Source organism: Delphinapterus leucas, chromosome 2 (assembly GCF_059928025.1).
Source record: "Delphinapterus leucas isolate spDelLeu-1000000601 "Yukka" chromosome 2, BTC_Dleu_Yukka2, whole genome shotgun sequence".
Lineage (NCBI taxonomy): Eukaryota > Metazoa > Chordata > Mammalia > Artiodactyla > Monodontidae > Delphinapterus > Delphinapterus leucas.
Window position 1 is genome coordinate 97,788,528 of NC_143130.1, and position 18,212 is coordinate 97,806,739.

Below are 18,212 nucleotides of genomic sequence, written 5' to 3' on the forward strand. Positions count from 1 at the left end.
TGCGCCACAACTACTGAGCCTGAGCTCTAGAGTCCGCGAGCCACGACTACTGAAGCCCGTGTACCTAGAGCCCGTGCTCCGCAACAAAAGAAGCCACCACAATGAGAAGTCTGCGCACCACAACGAAGAGTAGCCCCCGCTCACCGCCAACTAGAGAAAGCCGTGCGCAGCAACAAAGAGCCAACACAGCCAAAAATTAAAAATAGGTGAAATAAATAAATATTAAAAATATATATATATATAAAGAAAATACAGGGAAGACAATGTTGAACCTAAAGGAATGAACGACAAATGGTGTTATTTTAGGTGTGTGGTAGTACTTGGTGGCCTAGGGGAGGGGAGCTTCTTAATCCCTTCGAATTACTTAAACCAGAACTGATGGGGAGAGTGAGGGGACAGGGGATGCTCATTTGAGTTGGGCCCCTTGGACCAGGGAGCACAATGGGCTGGGCTATAGGTCCTTCTCTACTAATGGGAGGGCCAGAGGGCTACTTGGCTGCCCATCTGTCTGCAGGCAGGCCCAGGCTGGGGTCCCACTGGAGCATAGGGCCCCCTGTGTAGACTCAACCCTCCAGGGAGAAGTCCCTGCCAGTCCGTCTGGGGATGCCGGGGCAGGGCAGGGAGAGGTGCTGGGCAGGGCCAGCTGGCTGCCGGGGCCCTGATCCTCGCCCTCTGAGGGTGGATGGTGAGGGCGGTGGCCACGGCGTTCCTGGCTGGGAGCCCAGAGGAGTCTTTTGTAATCACAACATGATCTCGTGTGCTGGGCGGTGAAGCCGGCAGGGAGAGGCCAGCAGAGGCCCGACTCCGGTGGCTCCAGCTTCCCTCCTGCTCTGGCTCCCCCAGGGCTGCTCTGGAAATCTCTCGGTGCCTGCTGTTGCCATGCACTCGGCTGTGAGTGGCACCTTGCCTTTGGCGGGGGGCTTCTTGGGGCTGGGACATCAGGCGGCCACTCTCTGGGGGCAGCTGGGGGCAGCTGGGCCTGGGAGGAAGAGGGCTGTGCCTATGCCGGTGGGGGGCTGGGCAGGGGCATCTCCTGCAGCCGGAGAAGCAGGGACTCGGGGGTCTCGGTGCTGAGGCACAGCGTGCCCCGGGGTGGCGCCCCGGCTGGGCCTGCCCTCGGAGCTGGCTCTTTCCTGCCCCGACTGACTGTCGGCAGCTCAGGGCCTGGAGAGGCTGGGCCCATGGGAGTGGCTCTTTCCCACAGGCTGGGCACAGTTTTGGGGTGTGGGGTCCAGGGCCTGGGAGCCGAGGACAGAGCAGGGGCCTCTCTTTTCACCATGGTTCTTGGCCTGGGAGCCAAACAGCACTCCCCTCGACCTCCTGAATACCCTGGCAACTTCCCAGTCACGGCAGGTTCCACTGCCAGAGCCATTTATAACTCCCATTCCAGGCTCTGCTCTGCAGTGGAGCTCCCAGGAGAGCTGGGGGGAGGGGCAGCCACTGCTGGGAGCTGCAGGCCTGGGTATGAGGCCCCGGCCTGAGCCTCAGAGGTGGCAGGAAGATGGGCACAGAGGCCAGCGGGGTGGGGCTGGGGGGCCTTCCATGGGCCATCTCCCCACGTGACCCTCGCTCTGGGTCTGGAGTCTGCTCCTTGGGTGGTAAGAGCATGGTAGAGTGGGTGAATGTGAAAGTCGAGGAGCTGGTAAGGGATGGGCCCAGCAGTCAGGAGCTTGGGCCCCCTGGCCTCTGCAGGGGCCTCATGGGGCCGAGTCCCCAGTGAGCAGGCAGGAGGAGAAGGATGCAGAGCTGGACAGGAGGATCGTTGCCCTTCGCAAGAAGAACCAGGCCTTACTGCGCAGGTACCAGGTGAGTGGGCTGTGATGGGCTGGGAGGACTGACTGGGTTGGCACTCCCTGTCCGATCTGCAGACCCTGAATGGTTGTCTCTCCCTGCAGGCTCTGGGCCTGGGACCAGGGTTAGGTTGGGTGCGTTCCATCTCAGGGGCTCTGTGAGGGTCCTGGGGACTCTGTGATGTAGTGCCTCTGCCCCCTGGTGTCCCACTGGTGTCTCTCTGTGTAGGCCTGTCGACATCTGTGTCTCTGTGCACTTGGGGGGCCATGGCCTGTGCTGACCCCGGGCCCTCCCACAGGAGATCCAGGAAGACCGTCGGCAGGCGGAGCAGGGGGGCATGGCTGGGACCACGCCGGAGCTCCTCCGTCCTGACGGCCTCACTGTCACCATCAGCCAGGTTCCTGGAGTAAGACCCACCCGGCAGACAGGGTGGGGTGGCAAGGAGGTGGAGGCCCAGCCCGTGCCAGGGGAGCACAGCTGTCCCCGCTCCTCTGCTTCTCCCGCTTACATTCTGGGGCATACCTACCAGCTCCCAACCTCATGCAGCCCAGGCCACTGCTGGCCCCCATCCCCAAAGGGCCACAGCTGAAAGGTGACCAGATAGAAGCCTCTTCATGCCCTTTTCCAGCCCCAGATCTCTGCACCCGTACCCCCAAGCACAGGCCGCTCGTAAACCCCAAACCCCAGGGGCACAGAGACGTTGGGGCTGAATGCCAGGAACAGCGTCTGAGGGACAGAGCCTCATTGTCTGAGTGTTTTGGATTTCCCAGCTCAGAGATGATGGGCCACTGTGGAGTCTTGGGGCCCTGGGTGGCCCCAGGCCCGGATAACCTAATGCCACTGGTATGTGAACGCCTCGCAGCGTCAGCTCCTCTGTGGGCATTCCAGGGAGGGCCAGGGCTGGAACCCAGCCTGGGGAACCACCCAAAGGGCCCAAGCCCCAGCTTCTGTCCAGTGCTGTCTATGTGGCGTGACGGCACGGCCCCTCATTCTGCAGGGGAAGCGGGTGGTCAGCCGGCACTGGGCAAGGAGCACCCTTGGACCTGGAGCAGCCAATGAGATGCTTGAGGATGAGGAGGCAGAGGCCCACGCGGGCGCCTTCCGCTTGGGGGAGCGGGTGGAGCTGGCTGTGATCATGGAAAACAAAGCCGAGGTGAGCAGTGCTGGTGGGGGGAGCCGGGTGCCAGGAAGGCAGCCTCTTCTTCTCTGGCTCTGCCACACTGCCCATCCGCACCTTCCCCAGGCCAAGCGGATCGTAAGTGAGAAGCCCACCAGAGCAAGGAGCCAGGGGGCAGAAGGGTCACCTGGAGGGGGCTTGGGCCGGAGCCCCTCCATGCAGATGGCCATCAGCTCAGATCCTGCCCGGAAGGTAGCTCTTCAAGAGGGGCTGGGGACATGAATGTGGTGGTCCCCTTTCGGGGGAGGAATAGAAGCTGAGTCACATATGTCCCCCTTTGCGAGGACGTGGCCCAGGCAGGACCTGCAAGAATTTCCCACTCCTTCTTCCTTTCTCTGGCCAGTCTCCACGTTGGGTGGGTCTTGCAGTGAGAGACAGTGTAAGCCAGAGGTGTGACCTAGCCCCTTACCCTACCTGGACATCTGGTAGCAAGGTGGGGGGGTCTGGAGGTCTGTCAGGAGGGTGTAAGAGACTGGCCATGTGCCAGGTGTGACCTCTAGGTGGCAGCAGCCCCTAGTCTTGGCTCTCGCTCACAGCCGCTGGGTGCCTCTCCACCCTGCCTGCACCTGACCACACACCTCAGCGACAACTCTGTGGATAGATGCTGTTATTATCCCCATTTTACAGATGAGGAAATGACACACAGAGAGGTTAAGTAACTTGCCCAAAAGACACCACTAATGCGTGGACGGAAACCGTGCCTATAGCAATCAACATGTTAGAGATGGAATGGATCTAATTTTTTTGGTGGGGGGACCTCAAGACCTTGAGAGAGGAAGGGGTTAGTAGACTCTGGATCCCCATTCCAAGCTCAGGGGTCTTTCTGTTTCGACCCCGTGGTGTTTTGTGTCTTCTCCCTGCAGGGTGTCCGAGAGCCCCAGAGTCCAGGCCTGGTCCCAGGCCCAGCTCCCCGCCGGCCAGTGGGGGGGCCCCCGGAGGTGGGCTGGGACTATGCCCAGTGGAAGCAGGAACGAGAGCAGATCGACCTGGCCCGCCTGGCGCGGCACAGAGATGCACAGGGTGACTGGCGCCGCCCGTGGGACCTGGACAAGGCCAAGCCCACGTGGGTGGCAGGGCTGGGCCCCCTGCTGGGTCGACATGCTTGCAGGGCTGAGTCGGGCTAACTGTGGGTGTCTCTTGGAGGGCTGCTGGGACCCTCCCCAGGGTGGTGAGGCTCTGCCTGACCCTCTGTTCGGACCCTGGGCTCAGGGCTGTGTGTGGGCACTGCGTTTCCCACCTTTCTCGGGCCCACCCTCTCCATGCTGTCCTTGGTTCCGTGGCTGGGCTTGGGGCTGGGACTGGGGCAGGAGGTGTCAGCCCACCAGCAGCCTTGCAGCCTCTGTGCTCCCTGCCAGCAGCCCACCTGACTCCCTCTCTCTGCAACGCAGGCCACAGGACTCCAGCAAGCCTTGGGAAGAGGGCCTGGCCAGGGTGGGCAGCACGAGGGGTGAGCCAACACCCACCCTTCCTGGATTTTTTCACCCCTTGCCCCCGCTTCCTCTCTGTTCCCTGTCTCTTGGTTTACCACTTATTTTCAGAGCTGGAAGGAAGCATGGAAGGACATCTTCCTTCCTCTCCCTCCCTATCAGAGGAGGGCACCACTTCCCATCCTCCAAACCCACAGCCCCTGTCCTGGATTCTGACCCCAGAAGGTCTGGGGAGAAGGGCTCACCAGGAAGTCAGCGCTGGAGTCCTTTTGAGGTGTTGGTCCCTTGTGGGCAGCAGCTGCCCCTCGCCTGTCATAGGAACAGAACTCTGCGTTGCTGGCCCCTCATTTTACACACAAGGGAGCTTGAGGCTGGAGAGGCTCTGCCGGTCACCTAGTCAGGAGTGACACAGCGAGCACAGGGACGCAGCTCCCCTGACCCCCAGGCCAGGGCTCTTTTTTGGGAGCCAGAACACTCATAGCTGGCGGCTTCCTGGTCCCGAAAGAACTGATGTTCCTGCTTTGGGTCTTTTGTGACGCCCACCCTTTCCCCATTTCTTTTTTCCACTTAGGCCCCAGGGGCCACCGAAAGCTACAGCCCCCACCGTTTCCCCCTGATGGCAAAGGTGAGTTGGGACAGGAGGAGGAGCAGGTCCCATGGGCTGGTGAAGGAGCTGGGCTGCTATGGACCTCTTCTCTCTTGATTTGTGGACCATCTCTTGCAGGCGGTACTACTCGGGGTGGGCAACCCAGCAGACCTTTGGTGGCGCTGGCCACGCACAGCAAAGCTCGGGGGACAGAGAGGCTGACTGGCAGGGCCCGCAGGTAACATGTGGCAGGGAGCAAAATCGAGGGAGGCATCAGGGCTCCCTGATTTCCTGGCCCTCCCCTGCCCCTGGGAGGTCAGGCCCAGCACTGGCCCAGGTGCCTGCTCCAGCCCCCCCGGGCCTCTGCCTCTTGGCTGACTGCTGCCTTGTGGCAGGTTAATGAGATGCGGGGAGAGGCCATCAGCAAAGGCAGCAGCAGCAAGAGCCTGGTGTCCAGGGAGGCTGGTGGTAATTACAGCAGTTACCTCCCCTGGGAAGTCAGGCGCGCCTTTCCTAGGCAGCGCAGGCCAGGACACGCACGGAGTCCCCACAGAACTCAAGGTGCTGCAGGCTTGGCCATAAACAGCAGCTGGGGACTTGCAACGGGGCTACGGTGGGCGGTGTTCAGAGGAAGTGGCTGGGTTTGGGGAGGAAGTTTGGGCTGGAAGGGAAGCATCCTGGAGCCTCGTTCTGGCTCTGAGGTTCCTCTGAGACCCTTGGGCTCTCGCTCCTCCCTGGAGGACATGGGCTGCTGGCTATGGAGCAGGTGACGTGAAGTGGGATGGGTAGTAGTGGGGCCTGCCATGTTCTGTGTTTCTGCAGGTGGGAAATGAAGGGAGGCAAGGAGGAGCTGGAGAGCCAGGAGGTGGGTACTTGGGCATAGGATGGGGCGGGATAGGGGCATGAGCCCTGAATTCACCAACCAGCAGAGCCGACCTCTTGTTGTCAGGGAAGCCCAAGCACCAGAAGGACTCCAGATGAGAAGGAACATGCACAGACTCCGAGCAGGATGGAGCCGGGCGGACCCATGAGTGTCCCAGCAACCGGCCCAGCTCCAGCATCAGCATCACCAGAGGAGCCAAAAGGGGAGTCAGGAGCTTCGACAGCCAGTCCTGAGCCTGGCTCTCCACGAAACACGGACTTGCTTCCCCTCGACCTCTCTCTAGGATGTGCCAGTAGCCCTGGGCCTGGGGAGAGCACGTGTGTGCTCAGTCCAAGGCCTGGGACCCAGGAGAGCCCTGTGTCCTGGTTGGAGGGTCACGAGCAGCCCCTGGGGTGGACCGAGCCCCAGGCTGAGCCAGAAGCCCAGACTTGTTCTGGGCCCCCAAAAGAGGCAGGGCCCCTGGAACCCAGAGAAGACAGGCCTGGCAAGGCTGGGGCCCAGCAGGTCCTGGCACCTCGAAGCAGACCCCCCAGAGGAGGCAGCCAAAGGGCGAGGGGCACAGGAGGTATGAGGCGCAGGACAGGGGGTCCTGCCCCTGCAAGAAGATGCTGAGCAAAGCTCTCGGGGGCAGGGGGCCGGACTGGGGAGGGGAGGAGGGAAGACACGGTCAAAAATCTTTGAGCTCTGGGCACGCGCTGGCTGGTGGCTGTGGCAGCCTGGCCGAGCAGTTTGGCAGACTCTCCAGTGAAGTGACACTGTGAAGGCAACGAGCCAACCCCTGCACCTCACGGGCACCCCCCTGTGCACGTGTGTGCTCTCACCAGCAGGTAGAGCCCCTGGCGTATCCCCATGCCACACCTGGTCTGTGAGGCTGGCAAGCCCTGCCCCAAGCCTACTGCTGCCCAGGCCACAAGCTCCCTGACCGTGGCGAGATGACAAGGCTTGGAAGCACTCAGCACCTGGCTCTCCTGGCTCCCATCACCCTCAGGGCCTGGCCTCCCTCTCCGGCTGCCGGCTCCTGGCTCCTCAGGTACAGACAGCCTCAGCAGCTGGCATGGCCAGCCCAGGCTCGGGCCCTTTCCTACTCCCCTGCCTCGCACCCAGGTGAATTACAGTCCAACACTCACAGGATGGCCAACCTGGGGATCTCACAATCATCTGGCAGCCTCCTGCCTTTCTCTGGGCCTCAGCATCCTGGAAGAGGAGGCTGAGGCCCAGAGAAAGGGAGGCCACAGCCAGCAGGGACAGAGCTGGGGACAGAAGAGTAGAGCTCAGGTCTCTGTGAAAGGAAGGGTCTCTGGAGAGTCTCTGAAATGGGGCGGGGCGGGGGGAGGAAGGAGGGGCCAGCTTCCTCTCCCCACAGCAGGCGCAGGAGCCCACCGTCAGGGACCTCGTCCCCCACCCCCAGGTCAGACATGGAGTGCGCCCTGAACGGGGGCAGAGGGAGCCTGCCACCCAGGGCCATTTCCTGCCATCTCCAGCTTCCTCCTCCCACCGCCTCCCTGCACAGTGTCATGCCAGAGCAAGGTCTCAGGCAGTGACCCAAGAGGCAGAGAAACAGCGACTCCAGCTAAGTATGACATCAGGACTTGTCTTTCCTACTTAGTCTCCTTTCCCGTCCCTCCCCTGAGGCCCACGTCTCCGCACAAGCTGTGGCTTCCTCTCAATTCAACAAACATTTCCTGAGCACCCACTACCAGCAATGCAGCTGGTGGGCGACGGTGACTTTGCCAGCAAGAGGGAGGGAAGAAACCCCTGCATCTGGCAGACCCAGGCTGTGCAGCAGGAGCTGTTCTTGGCTGTAGGTGCCCGACAGGGGCTGGGGATGGTAGTAGGAGCCCAGAGGGAACCATCCCACCGCTGCTCGCAAAGGCAGGCGCGTCTCCCTTTCTCATCGTGTGTACCCTTTGCCCCCAGTCCCCTGCTTGGATCTCCCCACGTGGCTCTGCCACGGTTGTTCCTCTCTGCTGAGGGTCCTGGGCCTCACCAGCCTCTCTGGGCTCTCTAGGGAGTGCCCGGCTCATCCCCAGCATCTCTCCACTGTCAGTGAGGCCTAAACTGTGGCTCAACTGTGTGAAGGCTGGGCTTCCTCACTGGCTCTTGCTCCGCTCTCCACCCCCTCTATTGCGGAAGCATGAGGAGGGGGTGTCTTTTTGGCAGATCAGATTGTTTAGAGCAGTGCCTCTCATACATTAAGGTGCAGAGTAATGCAGATTCTAACTCGGGAGGTCTGGGCTGGGCCCGGGAACTTGCATTTCTACTAGGCTCCAAGTGCTGCCTCTGCTGCTGCTTCCTGGACCACAGTGTGAGAGTAAGGGTTTGGACTAGAGTGTATGGAGGGCTAGGGGCAAAGACAGACTCTAGACTCTAAGGGCTGGCTGCTGGCTCTGTAGGGGATGGAGGCAGGCTGCCCCTGCCCGGTGGGAGCTTCCTGGCCTCAGAGTTGGGTGGGACACTGACGCACTGGGTAGATGCTTGAGAGTGGGTGGTGTCAACTTCCTGTAGTGGGGAGTGAGAAAGCTGGTTGGGAACGGGATGAGGTGAAGGGGGTTGGAAGAGGTGAGGACTGATCAGAGGAATTTTGGAAAGGCTTGGGAACATTCTGTGCCTAAGGGAAGAAGACCCCTGTGAGATATGAAAAGGCAAGGGTGAAAGAGTCCAAGCTCAAGCTTTTCTTTTGCCTTCCAGTCACATGTGCGTGGCTTTGGAACATGGCACTGGCTCTGGAACTCACGACTCCCAAAGGATGGAGCTGGGGTAGAGCAGGTTCGGGCAGCCTCGAATTCAGATGTCTCCCAAATAACTGTGATCCAGAATTTGAATTCTAAGATTCACAAACTTCCCCCAGCCCCCAGTGGCCCCAAGTGTACAGATGTGCCTTCATTGAAGGGTCTGTGCCAAGGCATGTTTGACTATGGGATGGGGATGTAGAACTTGGGCAGAGCTCTGGTTGAGGCCTCACAGCAAGACCTAAGCAGGAGAGGAAGCTGGACAAAAGGGCTATGGAGAAATAGGGCTTCTCTCCCTTCTGGATGTTAGGAGAAAGGGATGTCATGGGAATGAGTCACTAGGGCTTGGGGAGAATGGAGTCTGGCACAGGACGTCTTCATTGCAGGAGGACTGTAGTGCAAGGCAAGCATCACCGAGCTTTTCTCAAAAAAGGGGAGCCCTTCTTCAGGAACAATGAACCAGCAGCTCTGGGGGCCACCCCTCCTGCTCTAGGATGGAACCAGCTAAGGAACAGGAGGGAAGCGTAGACATCCCTCCACAAAGCTCAGGACCATGGAAGGCTGCTCTGTTTCCTTCTGGCTCCTTTGGTTAAAGGCCTGGCTGGGAGCCTTCTTCTTGGATTCCCTTCTCTCCAACCAACAGACAAGACTGCTCCTCAAAGGTGGGAAGTTCTTCATGGGACACGGCTTCAGGAGCCCAGGCACAGAGCTGGAGGAACTGACAAGGGAGAGTGCAGTGGGTAGTAGGGAGCCAGCAGGGAGATGACAGCTTTACCTAAGGCCTCAAAACAAGGAGGGCAGAAGAGGTGGAAAGCATCTCTGTCCTGGCCCATATCCCCTTACAGGGGGGAGCAGCAGACCACATTGTGTAAGGGAGGTATCCTGGGGATGATAGGCAGCATGGTTGAGGGGAACAAACACGGGCCTTGGAATCTGAGAGACTGAATCTGAATCCTAGGTCTGCCACCTGCTAGCTGGATGACTCTGGTCAATTTTAACATCTAAAAGCCTCAGTTTTCTTGCCTGCAAAATGGAGCTAGTAATACCTATGATGAAGGGTTGTTAAGAAGAAGATGAGAATATGCAAAATATACCTGGCATACCACAGGCACTCTATTCACAGTAGCACACAGAAGGCACTCAGTAAATATCTGTCAAATAAATAAAGTAGCTATTTGTTGTGATCTCCGTCTACTTGGTTTTCTATCTTTTCCACCGTCTTCTCTTTTAGTCTCATGGTCACTGGAGTCAATACACTCTCAGGAAAACAGGGATGGATTGTAAATGTTACCCAGCCTTCTAGGACAGTGAGCTGCTTTTAATGCCCCGGGGTAGTCTGGTTGAGTTGAAAGCATCACGAAGTGACTCTGCTCTTACAGGGAATGTTCTCTGCCCTCATCCACCCACTGGATCACAAGGATATCCTAAGCATTTCCCCCTGACTTTGCACACTGCCTCTTGCAGCTCAGAGTGTTTCCTCTTTTCTTCTGTTTACATCATAGCAATCTCAGGAACTCACTCCCCAGACACAAACTCCTTTGTGGAGTTTGCTCCATGCCTCCCAAAGTTTTATCAGCCAAAGGAGCAGCATGCCGGTATTTTCTTATAATCAAGAGACGGGTAATTGGGGATCCCTGGCAGCAGGGGCTCCCCAGCTATCTAAAAAGTCCCAAGTTTGGAAGGTTTGACCACCAGTCAGCTCCAGCCCCAAACCCTAGCCTCAGGGACAGGAATAACAGGAAAAGATGGCACTGGACCCTGAAAAGAAAAAAGGAAATGGCAAAAATCCCACTTTGGCCATGTCTTCTTATTTGGGGGCTAAATCAGGGGGGTCAAGGGAATAGGAGAAACTAAAGGCACCGCTTCACTTCTGCCTCTTAAGTCATTTATCAGTGTCCACAGACCCCGCAAGCGTCTCTTCCTGAGTGAGGGATATCAGGGCTTACGAGGAAGAGCTGACACAGGGTGACCACAGCCCCACCGAGGGGGAGAAGGCGAGGCTGGGGAAGGCAATGAGAGAAGCCGCGTAAGGCACAGACCAAGGCTGCTTTCTCTCAGCAAGTCTGCCGGCCTACATCACGGCCTCCCATTAAGCATCCACTTGACGCCGGGGAAGTGAAATAGCACAGACCTGGCACCAGAAAGGACAAATGTGGCACCCACTGCTCCTTTTAAGGACTGGCTGGAGGAGCTGCAGGCCCCAAGGCAGGAGGTGATGCAAACACATCAGTACCTTTGTGGGAGGGGGAGGGAGGACTCTTTCAGGCCTGCCTCCTTTTTTTTTTTTTTTTTTTTCCGGTATGCAGGCCTCTCACTGCTGTGGCCTCTCCCGTTGCGGAGCACAGGCTCCGGACGCGCAGGCCCAACGGCCATGGCTCACAGGCCCAGCCGCTCCGCGGCACTCGGGATCCTCCCAGACCGGGGCACGAACCCGTGTCCCCTGCATCGGCAGGCAGACTCTCAACCACTGCGCCACCAGGGAAGCCCCATTGTTGGTTATTCTTGAAGGTTGCAGGAGAGCTTGCCCAGGAGAGCTTGTTAAGAAGGAGGCAGGGGATTCCCTGGTGGCGCAGTGGTTGAGAGTCCGCCTGCCGATGCAGGGGACACGGGTTCGTGCCCCGGTCCGGGAAGATCCCACATGCCGCGGAGCGGCTGGGCCCTTGAGCCATGGCCGTTGGGCCTGCGCGTCCGGAGCTTGTGCTCCGCAACGGGAGAGGCCACAGCAGTGAGAGGCCCGCATACCGGAAAAAAAAAAAAAAAAAAAGGAATAACCAACAATGAAGGCTTTTTAAACTCTAGGGACACAGTGTTTCCTCTTCCCTCAGCAGGGCAGCTGGCTTCAACCAAGAAAGAGGGTCAAAAGTCACCTTTGGATAACCATCTGTTCAAACCGTAATACCCTAACCCCAAGTTACTGAATCAGAGGGAAAGGCTGGGCCAGTGCTTTTCACATTCCAGCGTGCATCCGACACCGGCAAGGCTGGTTAACACAGTGCGGAGCTCCTCCTCCTGAACTTCTCATTCGGTCGGTATGGGATGGGGCCTCAGACATGGCGTTTCTAACAAGTTCCCAGGTCATGCTGATGCTGATGGTCTGGGCACTGGTGTAATGTTTACTCCCTGCCCCTTCACATTTCTTTCCATGCATCATTTTTGCCCAAAGGGACAGTCCCTCCCTTGAAAATATATTAATTACCTCATGTGAATATACTGTACTTTTATTCCCAAGATCTCGAAGCCCTGTCACACCTATTAGCTCCATTTGCTCTCATGAATTCCCATTTGGTTAGGAGGAAAGAGAGAGGTCACGGGCAATAACCCATGCCATCGTTGAGTCCGTAGGCTGCCTGTCTTCCAGTTCGGGGGTCCCTCCGAAGAGCACACTGCCTCCCCAACCCAGATCCTCGTGATATGTGAGCTGCCTACAGCTCAGAGACTGGCTGCTGTGACTCAGCACTGCCCAGACTACTAGCAGGGAGCTGAAGGGACAGGTGGCCTCCAGGACAAGGTGGGAGGAGACCTCAACTCATCCTCTGAACATGGAGGTAGCAGAGAGAGGTAGAGGTAAAAGGAAATCCTTGGTAACCAGCAACTGCTTTTTTGGACAAGTTGGTTTGGGGACTTTTGAGGCTCACTTCATATACTGTAGGCAATAAATAAATAGTTCTTGAAATAATGGTAGTGGTTTATGGAAAATGTTCTAAGGAAGGTTACAATCTTACTGCTGATGAACTGATGAGCTATTGTAAAAACAGATTACTGAAGTTAAGGAAACAGGAAAAGTAACAAGGGTAGATTCTTGTTGGCATGACTGTAAATTCCTTGAGGGCAAGAACTGTATGGTAATTTTCTGGTCCCATAGGAGCAGCTTAACAAATGTTTATAGAATGGAATGCGGCACAGGGAAGCTGGTTTGGCTCTGGTGCTCCTTACTGACCAGGTGGCTCAAGGACACTGTGTGCCACTGGGAGCCACGGCTGCTTCTGCGCTTAGGACAGGCAGCCTGGTAGAGTCTGGGAGTGTGGTTAAAAAAAAGATTTCGTCTTTGTATTTTTAAATTAGCTACTCGAGGGAACAAAGAGCATAACACAGGTTTTCTGGCAGCAGAAACCTACATGTTATGTCAGCAAGTAAAACAGATGCGACCCAAAAACTGTTGATAGAGCAGATATTTTTATAGCTCAAATTGGCCACAGGGCCAGGACAAAGGAGACAATGAATGGGTTACATATTCTCTGTTGCCTCCTTGAAGCACCACATGGAATACAGCTGTGGACTCCTGGCGCCTGGCAAGAACAGGCAGGCCAAGCCCAAGCCCCGCAACCTGGCAGTGAAGAAACCGCAGCCAGAACGGCCAGTGCAGCTGTGATCTAGCAATTCACCTCCCTGAACCAAGATTCTCGCCTGTGGCTACACAAGTGGATCATGACAGTGATACCACGATGACTCTAGGGCCAATGCTATCCAACGCAGTGATAAACCAGGTGATCAACAGTGCCAGGCACTAAGCTTTGTGCTGGTCCTCTGAAACGAGCAAGGCCACTGTGGTCCCTCCCTCCACCCAGGGAGAACAACAAAATGTACAGCTGTGGCCCTTTTGTTACTGCATTGCAATTCCAGAAATACCACCATTCTCTGCAGACAGGAAAGGGAGGGCAATTATTATCCCTTTTAAATAGCTGTGGTAGCCCTAAAGCTCGGGACCTGACCTTTCAGTTCCCCTTAAAGAAACATGTAGAAACAAGTAGATGCTCTCCACTCAGCATTTCAAAACAGGATATAAATACTCAACGAAAGAACACACTATCTTAGGATTCCCTAGTGAAAACCAAAAAACAAGGTAGACAGAAAAAATTCCAAAGCTGTGGTATCATATGTGTAGAAATCTCGAGCTGTTAGGAAGAAAAATATTTCTTATGCCGGAAACTTCACAGAAACACTTCCTCAGCACAGTGGGGGAAAGAAATGATACCCACACAAGCCCAGTCTAAATGGCTTAGCAAACTCCTCACCCCTCACCCTCCAGAACTACGGTTTCAAAAGAGGATTATTTCATCAAATGCAGGCTGTTGAGAAATAAACGCACACAGTCACTTCTAACATAAACACCTTGAAATGATCCAGGTAGTCCCAGTGCAAAGCAGTTAAAGGAAAATAATCCCCCTTTACCCAGACCTCTCCTTCCCAGCTCAAAACCTGATGGACAATTTTGCAGCTAATTTCTAACCCTTGAAAATAAAGCTATTCCAACCGCTGCTCCCTGCCACCAGGCCCTGTTCCGGTGGAACAGTGACCTTCGCACTGGCCAGCAGGTTCCTGCTGCACACACACACTGCTGTATGTGCCCAACGTGTGAAGCCGTGTGCAACCGCAGAAGCCACATGTCTCCCTCTACAGAAAGGAGGGGCTGGCTTGAAGAACTTTGGAAACTCACTCCCCTTCTGCTCTGCCTTACCAAGCCCTCTCACAGAAAGCCATTGTGTAGGCTCAAGAGGGAAATAAAAGAAGGGTGGACTTTTTCCATGCTCCCCTGCGGACCACAAGGTGATGGAAAAGCACAGCAGCCACCCCCCAACAGCTCCTGAGAAGTACAGGCCTCAGGGGGCCCCACCGACACTGGCTTCTCACTTGGGTTCGCACTGGGCAACATTGTCTAATAATGAGCTGAGCTCAATTGCTTGCTGTGTATTTTGCAGCACAACTAATCCCTTATATTTGTGCTTTCCACCCACATGTCTTTTATTGTTTGCTCTAGGGAAGAAAAAGCCTCACCTTTGAAGCAACCTACACCTTCTCTCTGCCCTGTGGCTCTCTCACCTCCTCCACTGTAGACAAAGCTCTGTCCAACCACTGCAGACACATCCACTTGTCTCCCCCAGTATTAGCACTTCTTGGGCTTTCTGGGGGCCAGTGGTTTAAAGGCGAGAACAGCGATGCTATATGGCGGCTGACCCTCACCTCAGCTCAGCTCTCAGCCAGCTCAATGTTTATAATAATTCTCAATCTGCATGCTTACTGGTCCCTCAGCTCCCTCAGCTGGGCAGCTGCTCAGAGTCCTTTAAAGGCAGAACTTTTCCCAACCGTTTTAGGGTTGGCAAAAGGTAGCTGAGCTAGCTATCACTGTTCTTCCAACCCCGTGATTGCTTCCCGAATAAGATGGATTCCTGCCACCCTTCAATTTGGTCAAACCATCAGGCACAGAGAACGTTAGAGCAATTGCTTTTTCCTCTTACACCTTATTCATTACCACCCGTCCACCACACCTTAGACTATTACCTCTACTCCTTCCCCAAGAAGCATGAAAAGAGAAATGATCGACTTACACAGGCTGACGTAGAGTTCTTAGAATGTATTTTTGTTCACCTGAAAAATAAAACTTTTAAAAAATATACAGGACTTTTTGAGTACAGGTATATCTTAAATGGCTGGATTATAAATAATGTCTCTGGTCACGCTCACAGCTAGAGCTGGAGCTAATGTCCCAATTCCAGTGAAGGCGTTAGAGTCAGGAGACCAGCAGCTGGACCCACGAGTGGTTTCTCTAGACCCTGATCCATCCCAACGTAGATTAAACAGTCCAGAATGCAGGGGTCAGGATGGGGACAGGGGATTGGACTCCCAGATGTTCTCTTGCAAGTTCAAAGGATTCTTGGAATAAGAGATCGATTTACAAATTATTAAAATATAGGACTAAAAATTCACACAGTAAATATAAATTACAGGTTATTATTTAAGTTATAAAGTGGCATTTTATGTTTCTTCCCCCAGGCCCTCACCAAAAATTTAAAAAGGCCTCAGGGCTTCCTAATGGCCGAAGTGCTCAGAAATCTCCTTCAACCAAGACACCTTGGGGGTGCAACCAGCCTGCCCCTATAGGCTATGATAGCTCAGCTGCTATTACCTTGCCCACACCAGGACATGGCTTAAAGCAAGGCTGCTGTCCTGTAAACTTGGATCAGAGCTAACTGGAGTGTAAGCCAGAAAACAGGAGAGACAAATTGTTTCAGGACTCAGGTGGATAAGTTGTTGTTGTTGTCATTGTTTTAAAGTGCCTCATTTCCCAAAAAGGAAACACGAAAGGGTTTGATATCTTGTCACTACCCACACTCAACTGCCTAAAAGCAAGTGGCGGAAGGAAACGGAATCCAAATTGAGGATGTATAATTCTTGCTGCCCCAGAGCTAGCTCTACATATGTCATTTCACTCGATGTTTCTCATCTCAATAAAAGTATAGGCTGCATATAAGTAGAGCTTATCAGGAGAGGTAAAGACAAGCCAATTTAACCTTTCTATGGCTGGTCTATTATCTGGCTATCCAAACACAATCCGGAGGTTGAAGCCCACCTTTCGGCCTTGTGCGTTCCACAGTACAACTCATAACCAGAGGGTGTGCTCAAAGCTCTGGTTTCACAACGGATTTCGTCCTAATCACAGGGCTACACTGCCACTACAGGCTCAGGGAAGAGGGAAGGTGAAGGTGATTACTGGAACAAGACCAGATCTTAAAGAGCAGGGGAAAAAAAAAAAAACAAAAAACACTTGTGAGCCACTCTACTTACAAAAGCTTGCTCTTCCTAAAAGAACTCTGTGAGAAGGCCAAGGCGTGAAGCACAGAGGCATTGCTTTTTCCCTTCCTTCTTCCCTGGCCCATATCCAGATACTTAGGGCTGCAACAGAAAGCCTCTTAGGTGGGGGCACTAAGGTGGGAAGAGGAGAGCAGGGGATCAGTACATTCCCCACCCTCCCTGAACTCCTTCTACTTCTCCAAAGGTTTTCCATTGTCCTTTCAACAAGTTTAAGAATGATTATACTTTTGTCTTGTCTAACCCTAATGTGTCATAAATCTATCTTTCTGAAACAGGAGGGGGGAAAGGGGAAAGAGTGGGTAATGAAAAAAGCGTTTGTGCCCTTCTGGCTAGCTGCACTTTGGGGGCCAGCAAATAGCCCTTGCTTAGCCCCATCCATCAGTCAGTAGCTACCCAGGGTGTAGGAGAATACATGTAGTTATATGTAATTATAGCTTCTAGTGCATATGTCAACAACTATATACAGGGATCTATAAATTAAATGCATCTGTGGCCACTGCAACTAGGTTGACGTACCTGAGCTCCACTACTTTTGGTGCCCTCCTCCTTGCGAGAGCTTCGGCTTATTAAAGAAGAGCCCCTACAGCTCCCTCCTTCCCCTGAGTCTTGGGGGAAAGCCCGAGTCACCCCTCCACGTAAGATACCGAAGAGCTAGCGGCGCAGAAGGGTTCGGTGCTGGGATCTCCCCCCCGCTCCCCCCATCCCCCTTATGGCTCAGGGCCCTGGCGCAGCACGGTCCTAGGAAGACAAAACACCGAACCCCCGGAGAATCGTGGTCCCTTGGCTGAAGATCCGACTTCAGGCCCCTCGCCTCTGCGGCGAGCGCGCGATCGTCGGGGGAAGGGAGGCGTTCACTCCCGTGGGGGTCACTCCCGCGGGCTCCCCGCCCGGTCCTGCTGCAAAGTCCTGCCTCCGGGCTTGGGGAGGATGGTTTCCGGCCACCCCTGGCACGGAGGGGTTCAACGACTCCCGGGCGCCGCCGCCGCTTCCTTCTCGTCCTCCTCGGCCCCCTGCGGCTGCTCCAGCGGCCCGGCCAGGGGTCTGTCGGCAGAAGGCTCAGGAGACACGGGCCGCGCCGCCTGCAGCGGGGGCGCGTCGCGCGGCGCTTCGCGGCGGGACGACCCCGTGGTGTTGGGCCCCGCCGCAGCCGCCGCCCCTGAAGTCCCGGACGGGCCGGTGGCGTTGGAGCCGCCGGGGGGCGGGCCGGCGGCTCCTCCCGAGGTCCCGGCGCCCACCGGCTGCCAGATGAGGCTGTAGTAGACGGCGAGCACGATGGCGGCCAGCGACACCGAGAGCACGTAAGCGAACACGGTGGCGAGTCGAACCCACTTCTTGTTGGTCTTGGCCGCCATCTTCGCCTTCTTGTCCCCGGTGTAGGTGGCCGGCTTGCCCCGCTCGGCCGGGGCCGCGTCGCGCTCCTTCATGGGAGGGCCCCGGCCTTTGCCCCGGTGCTCCACGGCCCCGGCTGGAGGGGGCCTGGCGGCCTGCAAGGACTGGGCAAGGGGCGGCCCGGTGCCCACGGTTCCCGGCCACTCGGCTCTCCGCCGCCGCTCCTCACGCCGCCAGCCCGCAGCCCGCCACCGTGTCGCTGCAGCCGCCGCCGGGGCCTGGACCAGTCACCGCCGCCAGCGCCGCCGCCGCCGCCGGCCCGTCAGCTGCTTCCCCGCCGCCGCCACAGCCACAGCCGCCACAGTCGCCCGGCTCCGAGTCCCCATCCGCCGCCGCCGCCGCCTGCCCGGCCGCCGGCCGCCCGGTCTCCAGTGGCCGCGCGGACAGCGCTCTCTTCTCCTGCCCGGCTCCCCCGCCTCTCGCGCCGGCAACAAGGGGCGGGAGAGGGCGCTGCTGGGGGCTGCCTCTTAAAAGGGCGACGGCGGGGTCCGGAAGTACCGCACGGGGAGGCGGTCTGCAGGCGGGCGCCGCGAGCCCCGCCGGGACGCCCCGTTAAGAGAGAGTTAACGGAGGCTGGCTCTTAAAAGGGCAACGTCGCCGCAGCCCCTTACGGGCTGGCGCGGCGACGGTGGGAGCCCGGGGC

At 56.5% G+C, this 18,212-nt stretch overlaps 2 protein-coding genes across 5 annotated transcripts; one reads left to right on the forward strand and one right to left on the reverse strand.

The window, feature by feature from the left end:
- The first annotated feature begins 609 nt into the window (after nucleotides 1–609).
- CCDC9B (coiled-coil domain containing 9B) lies at nucleotides 610–9,777 on the forward strand. Of its 4 annotated transcripts, none has more exons than XM_089907380.1 (11): nucleotides 610–891; nucleotides 1,693–1,806; nucleotides 2,090–2,197; nucleotides 2,562–2,634; nucleotides 2,789–3,160; nucleotides 3,832–4,031; nucleotides 4,357–4,415; nucleotides 4,967–5,020; nucleotides 5,120–5,219; nucleotides 5,804–5,846; nucleotides 5,931–9,777. In XM_089907380.1, the coding sequence occupies exons 2-11, from the start codon at nucleotides 1,739–1,741 to the stop codon at nucleotides 6,474–6,476; spliced, it is 1,623 nt and encodes a 540-aa protein (XP_089763506.1). In that variant the 5' UTR covers nucleotides 610–891; nucleotides 1,693–1,738; the 3' UTR covers nucleotides 6,477–9,777. The 4 variants fall into 4 exon arrangements, with proteins under 4 accessions (XP_089763506.1, XP_089763509.1, XP_089763508.1 ...); XM_089907383.1 differs by lacking the exon at nucleotides 2,562–2,634 and having other exon boundaries at nucleotides 2,789–2,944; nucleotides 3,035–3,160; XM_089907382.1 differs by lacking the exon at nucleotides 2,562–2,634.
- A 5,150-nt stretch (nucleotides 9,778–14,927) lies between these two features.
- INAFM2 (InaF motif containing 2) lies at nucleotides 14,928–18,212 on the reverse strand. Its single transcript, XM_022587481.3, has one exon. It carries the CDS (start codon nucleotides 17,602–17,604, stop codon nucleotides 17,140–17,142), a length of 465 nt encoding a protein of 154 aa, XP_022443189.1. The 5' UTR covers nucleotides 17,605–18,212; the 3' UTR covers nucleotides 14,928–17,139.

Excerpts from the sequence above, each read along its gene's own strand:
- CCDC9B (XM_089907380.1), top strand. The coding sequence starts at position 1,739 with ATGCAGAGCTGGACAGGAGGATCGTTGCCCTTCGCAAGAAGAACCAGG. Across the intron at positions 2,635-2,788 it reads CGGATAACCTAATGCCACTG|GGGAAGCGGGTGGTCAGCCG; the intron begins GTATGTGAACGC and ends CTCATTCTGCAG. Across the intron at positions 4,032-4,356 it reads CTGGACAAGGCCAAGCCCAC|GCCACAGGACTCCAGCAAGC; the intron begins GTGGGTGGCAGG and ends TCTGCAACGCAG.
- INAFM2 (XM_022587481.3), bottom strand. The coding sequence starts at position 17,604 with ATGAAGGAGCGCGACGCGGCCCCGGCCGAGCGGGGCAAGCCGGCCACC.